General features: G+C 43.1%; 1 protein-coding gene across 1 annotated transcript in view; it reads right to left on the bottom strand.

Moving 5' to 3' along the window:
- The window catches only part of LOC118477849 (serine-rich adhesin for platelets-like), a 37,211-nt gene extending 32,290 nt beyond the window's left edge, over positions 1 to 4,921 (bottom strand). Inside the window, exons 1-4 of the mRNA XM_035970314.1 lie at positions 4,804 to 4,921; positions 3,038 to 3,190; positions 2,418 to 2,516; positions 1,778 to 1,899 (exon numbers count right to left, since the gene is read on the bottom strand). Of these exons, the coding sequence (XP_035826207.1) occupies positions 1,778 to 1,899; positions 2,418 to 2,516; positions 3,038 to 3,190; positions 4,804 to 4,921 (492 nt within the window). The remainder of the gene's footprint in view (positions 1 to 1,777; positions 1,900 to 2,417; positions 2,517 to 3,037; positions 3,191 to 4,803) is intronic.
- Positions 4,922 to 6,787: the final 1,866 nt, after the last annotated feature.

Below are 6,787 nucleotides of genomic sequence, written 5' to 3'. Positions count from 1 at the left end.
CCACCCCCCACCCCACTGCCGCATGACCATGCAGTTGTGTGTGCCGTAAGACACTTTAAAAAAAGTTTTGATGGCTATATGTGTGGTCTGCAGCAATATATACGGCCGTTTGACCCCCAAAAGCAGTGCATCTGTGTGCAAGAATGAGAGTGAAAATTTACCGGCTACCCTTGTTCTTAGTTACATATATACATCGGTATAACAAATAAACAGATGGAACACATGCGCAGAAGACGAGTTTTCGATGAAAGATGTTCTCTTGACTTATCCAAAATGGTCAAGTGAAGATTCACCCAAAGTCAAAGGTCGTCGACAGGTAAAACCTTTTAAGCCTGCACTTTAGAAAAAGTCTGTCTCAGAGCAATTTAGTTGTTTTTGTTTTATCAAGAGTTTAAAAGCAGTTGTAAAACATAGGTCATATTATAAGTGCCGAAGATTAGACCTCGATACTTGAGACTAACATTCGAAGAAAAGGGGAGATAAGAACAATAAATGCTTGATAGGAAAGAAGGAGCAAGCCGTATCAGAGCATTCACCAACCATCCAATAAGAGTACTGACGAGTAAAAGTTGACAAAATAAAATTCCCACCACTTTAAAGGTAATTTTTTGTTTTTAGAAGAAAGAAAGATAACGCTCAAATCAGTCGAAACAACTCTTTTAAACCGGTAAGGAAAAACTCACCTGTGTTGGAGCACCTACTAGTTAACAAAAAACAACGACTTTTAGCCTGAAATATAGTTTCCAAACATACTGACTTCTTGTTTTCACCAATCAATCAACGAGACCTGAAACTTAAACTTGATCCTGTCACTTATCCCTACCATAACATTTCCAACTACCTTAATCAAACCATATCTAGAAGACAGAAATGTGAGTAAACTGTTTTTACTACAATCACAACATCGAAACAACCCTAGAGATCTAATCATATCGCTTGCAAAAAATGACTATCCGAGTTAGAAATATCTAATCATCTGTTTTGCTGAAAGAGTTATTGGCAGGAGAAACGTGTTCAATGTCACAGACTGTGCAATAGATACTCTTTCATCTCGTTTACCTTTGGTGCTTCAAATGTGTGTGCGTGCGTGCGTGCGTGCGTGCGTGTGTTTGGCGTTTATGTGTGTGCACATGTGTGCGTGTCATGTGTGCGTAAGTGTGTGTGTGTGTGTGTGTGTGTGTGTGTGTGTGTGTGTGTGTATGTGTGTGTGTCTATGTATGTGTGTGTGTGTGTGTGCGCGCGTGCGTGCGCGCGTGCGAGAATGTTGTTCGTACATGCATTTATGTAAAGCGCATAGAGCTGTGTTTACACGGGAGTGGGTGCTATAGAAATGGTCTTCATTATTACTAGATCTAGACACAGACCCGGTCTACGAACGGTGATAATAATAGCGATAGGAAAGCCCACGATAAAATGTTTGTACCGGTACCTGATTCATTGCCGTAGGACCTCTGTGTAGACAACATTGCTGGTATATGCGCCATCTGGAACTCCGTCCCGGGCAGCCTGTTTGCATGTATCCCTGGACCCAACACGACTCATTGCGATATATAATTGTCCATGGGAAAAAAATTGCCCTTTAAAGAAACCCCTATCCTTTTCAAAATCTGTCCCTGAGCTTTGTTGGCAGTCATTGCAAAAGCAGGTCTAATCGAAAATTGTTTCCGTCGCATATATGGAAGGGAAATATGTTGTTTGAAGGAATGAGGAGAATCCTTGGGATGATGAAAAATCTCTTTCCGGCATGTGGACCGCAAGCAACGACAGCATCAATTACCTGTTGATGAAGGTGTTGAACCACATATCGAGTCTCGTTGCAGTGGCCGTTTGTGGGATCCAGATTACTCAGCAACATGACAATGCTGTCTTTCCGCAATGTCAGTTTGTAGGGCGGCATACCTGACGGACATAGAGAATTGATAAATTCGATGGGGTATTGGTGTTCATTTTCTTCAACCGAATCACTGCTCCTGTAGACTTTTTCTTCTCCGGGAAAGGACTGCATGATCAGGTTGTTGATTCTGTCTACTTCTGTGTTGGTAGGACAGATGATGCAGCGGGAAGCCAGCCAGTCAAGATTTGTGTTAGACTGCAAGTTACCGAAGACAAAATTTATCAACTCTCGTTCGCTCTTTACTGTGATGTCATCTGGCAGTTTTATCGCAAACTCCCCGATTTGCTTGCATACGTTGTGTTTGCCATCACCAATGTTCAGTAGATAGTTGGAGAAATCACCAGTCTCACCAGTAAGCGAAACCCTAATGTTTCTTGTCAGTCTGAGCACATTAACATGCTCTTACAGATATGATGATTTCAGCGTTGGATTGACTATCTGTGATCTTGAGCCATGGCGAACTACTGGCTCTTCAATCGGAGTTTGTTTCTTCTGCGCTCCTCTTGGGTAAATTGGAGCTTACTGATTTTTGCATAGTGCTGGGCAAAAAGCTCAGCTTTCTTCTTTGCTGATGTTATCCTTTTCCCGTTGTGTTTCAATACTTCGTTGGGAGAGTTGGTATCTGGTGATCCATTTAGAGACTTGATGAAACTCCAAGTTTTTCTTTCGTCCAGATCATTTCACGCCATTAACTACCTCCTTCCACTGGTCAGTCTTTGGCTCCTGGACAGCCTCTGTAACATCTTTGCAAGCTTGTAACCATTCCTCCCTGTGTGAGGAGATATTTTTTTCTTAGCTGGTTTCTTTTCTTGATCAGTCCACGACATTTGGGGGTCATCCAAGAGTGGGATTTCTTGGACGGCTTCACCTTCCTGACATGCGCATAAGCTGCTTCAAATAAGATGGCATTGAAACGTTGGACTCGCAGATTCAGATCGTCAGTTTCCGGTAAGTTATCCATCTTGCTTTCAATCTCATTTCGAAAGTCTGGCCAGTTCACACCATTTCTTCTCCATCGCGGCGCCTTTGCAAAGATTGATTGATGTTTAGTTGCACTGTTCACTACAATGATGATTGCAGAATGATCAGAACCACCGAGATCTTCATCATCCACCGACCATACACATTTGCTCTTCCAGATACTTCCACATAGCGTGGCATCTGGCGAGCTGCCAGCCTCTGTTGTTTTGTTGATTCGGGTGACAGAACCATCATTCAGGATGTCAAGCGATTTATGACACGCCCATTCAACTACATCTTCTCCTCGCGGATCCTCTGGCTGAATCTCATCCCAGACTGGGGAATGTGCATTGATGTCACCGCAAATGATGCTGGATCGCGACACTGGGATGCTGTTCAAATCAAGCTAGATGGTTTGACCTGTGCTGTTCTTGGGTGGGCAGTAGACATTAGTGGCAGTTATCCACTTTTTTCTTGTCATTCTTATCCTGATGGTCAGCGATTCTGTTACTGTCTTCGCCCTTCTATCCACTATTTCATACACCAGACTATCTCTGATATAGTTGATCAATCCTCCTCCCCGGGCCCCCTGTCTGCTTCCCGAATCGCCATGTAACCTTTGATATGTGGGGTTCTTTGTCCTTTTCCGAGTCTGCTCTCTTGGATCATTGCCAAATCAATATCGCGCTCCTTAAGCCTCATCTCGAGTTCTCCAACCTTCGTCTTTATACCATCGGCATTCCATTGAAGAATGCGCAAGCATTTCTTTTCAGATGACTTCATTTGTTTGGATATATCATCTATTGAAGTGTCAAGATTTGGCATAGGAGCCTCTGGCTGTGGGGTTAGGGTATCAATGCATTTCCAAGGGGCTGCTGGGCAACAGCTCGGACATGAATGATTTGCACCGCAAGTTCAGTGAAGCCAAAGCCACAATAAAAATCCAGTGGATTCCAAGCCATGTTGGAATAGAAGAAAATGAGGCAGCAGACCAAGCTGCTAATGAAGCCAGAGAGACCGAAGGAGACAGACGACCAACGACATACAGAGGAGTCTTTCCAATAATCAAGAGAGAAATCAGAGACCCACCTTGTAGAACTAAGTACCAGCACCTGGAAGAAGTGTATTCTGGGTACTCCTATAAGCGGGATAAAAAATCTATCACATGTCGCTGGGACCAGGTTGAGCTAGCGATACTGCGGTCAGACCATCATTGGAGTTTAAGATGGTATAAGAACTTTGTAAATGAGGAGCTCAGCCCAAGTTGCCGAAGATGCGGCCATGAAAAGGAGGATATCAAACATATGTTTGAATGTCCAGGAACAATGGCAATTCGAATGGAGTTATTTGGACGAGTGGAGGTGCCGTTAAGCATATTGGCAATGGAGCCGAAAAAGAGCCTCGCTCTCGCTCGAAGATTTCTTCGTGAAGTCCATCAGGCCCATTAAGGAAACAAAAAAAAATCATCATCATCATCATCACCATCATCATCATCATCATCATCATCATCATCATCATCATCATCATCATCATCATTGCCTTTCTCATCCTGCATCAAGGTATAGGCCACGAACAAGCACTTTCCACCATTCCCTATTGTAGTCTATCTTCTTAATAATAATAATATTATTCCATGTAAATTCAAATAGATAACAAAGAAATGCAGAAAATAAAAATATTTAAAGGGAGGCGTGGAGAAGGAGAAAAAAGGGGGAGGGGGGAGAAAAAAAGAGGGGAATGGGGGCAAGGGCGAGTAAGAAGAGGACGGGGGAGGCAAGGAAGAGAAAGAAGATGAGGAAGAGGAGAAAAAGGAGGAAGAGGAGGAAAAGAAGGATGTGGAGGAAGAGGAGGAAGAGGGGGTAGGGGAGGAAGGGTAGGAAGAGGAAGAAGAGGATGAGGAGGAAGTGGAGGAGTTGGAGGAAGATGAGGGTGGATGTAAAAAGACACACCCTTGCGTCTAGAAAGCCTGACCCCTGTGCAGGGGCATCCATGGACAACCTCCAATCCTGACGTCACGGCAGTCTTCCTCGTCAACACGAGATGCGTCACTAGGTCATGCAGCGCCATCTTACTCGAGGCTCTACTAGCCGAGTGTGGTACGAGAGTATGGGATCCAAACTGAGCTTGAAATGATGTCATCGGTAATTGGTTCTTCTTTAATAATATTGATGCAATGTAAGTTTCACTGACCTTTCTCTTTTTATTCAACCTTTTTGCATCGTATTTCTCTTGTATATATGTACATGTATGTCTCATAGACTTCAATTATAAGTGAGGCAGCGTGGTGGAATCAGGCTCTCGTCAAAATAATCAAAAGGAAGAAACTTGCATTTTTCCGCAGGTTTGTGAATTTTAATCAAATTTTTGTTTTTTGGCTCAACACCTTTCATGCCCATTAAAGAACTCATTTCTGTGTGGATTTTTTCTGAAAAACGTTGATTAAAGGCACAAAAAAAATAAGTTTTCAGTTACCATGGACTCTTAAGCTAAGAAAATAACTAATCTTTGGCGGCCATTTTGTCATTAACTTTACCTCTGAAAACAGGTGATCCCAACCTCCTTCATTCGCAAATACCTCAACTTGTGTTCCAGATAAATGGATATTTTTTTCATCCAAATAAAGACAAGTGAATAAGCTTTAAGATGATACCAATAATTCCACATGCCCAAAAATTGACGAGCGCCTGATTCCACCGCGATCCCCCAGGTTATCCTAGCCTACACAAGACACTGTCATGGCCACCGCTCTTTTCTCTTTACAAACCTTCCCTAGCCTGCACTGGTGCGCACCATGGGTAACCAAATTTTTATGAAGGGCCAAACACAAGTCTCGTTGTTGTCAGGTGTGTACGTATCTTTTCCCTCCTTGTCCTTCATTTGGTTCCAAAGAATAAGAATCAAATTGTGGTGTGCTCCGTGATTAACCTGAATGACTTCAGGTGTTTGCAGTCTTTTTTTTGTGGTCTTTTTTTAAAATAAGTGTTTTACGGCGCTCGCAATTTCATTAGGTCATAATATTGAGTGCGCGGAGCACATTACTTTTAAATTTTTCCCCGGTGGTGGCCGAAGCTTACTCTTATCGATTTTAGACCACCAAGGGATCTTTAACATGCGCAACTTGCACATGGGACCTCCGAGATTTTTCGCTTTTGTTCGAAAAGGCTAGGTGTAGATCTTTCCTACCAGAAGATCAGGAGTGTGGCTGACAGGCAGTAGTAAGAAGGAGCTAAGCAGTAGCAGTAGAACGGCTTCATAAAGAGTCAGGAGCCCAGAGGAGGGGGCATAGGGGGTGAGGGGTAGGGGCAGAAAGTAGAAACGAAAGCAGACGACAGAACATTGCTAGAGAACAGGAAAGGAAGTGAAAGCAGACAATTTTAGAGAACAAAATGTTTCCGTCGCTACCCGGATTCGAACCCGGGAACTTTGATTATACTTTGAATAAGAGGCGAACACCTGAACCTCTAGGCCAAGAGAGCCCCCTTGAGCTGTCTATGGCGTAACTTTTCATAATAATAATAATAATCATAATCATAATAATCATAACCATTATCAAGGGCCAGATCTGCGACAGACGTCGGTTATCATGGTTCTCCATCATTCCTTTGCTCGGATGCTCTTAATAAAGCTACTTTACCCTGATCTTTCCCCGTTACCCATCTGGCTTTTTAGGTTCTCTAAGTAGGTTGCTCTGGGCCTACCCCTGCCTGCCCCATTTGCCTTCAAATTTGCCAGTGAGAGTCAGAGGTTAATAGAAGCCAGTGGTATGGAGTGTGGTGGCCCCCTTGCATGTGCGTAGCTAGTCAATTGAGAGACGTTCTCTTAACTAAGTCGTAGCCCGAGAATTGACGTCAATTTTTAAAAATAGTTTCACAACATGCCAAGATTTTTCGAAAGTAATTCTTTGAATATCTCGATTTTGACGCTGAATAATCT

Source organism: Aplysia californica, unplaced genomic scaffold (genome assembly GCF_000002075.1).
Source record: "Aplysia californica isolate F4 #8 unplaced genomic scaffold, AplCal3.0 scaffold00252, whole genome shotgun sequence".
NCBI classification, from domain to species: domain Eukaryota; kingdom Metazoa; phylum Mollusca; class Gastropoda; order Aplysiida; family Aplysiidae; genus Aplysia; species Aplysia californica.
This window is presented reverse-complemented; position numbering and strand designations above follow the sequence as displayed.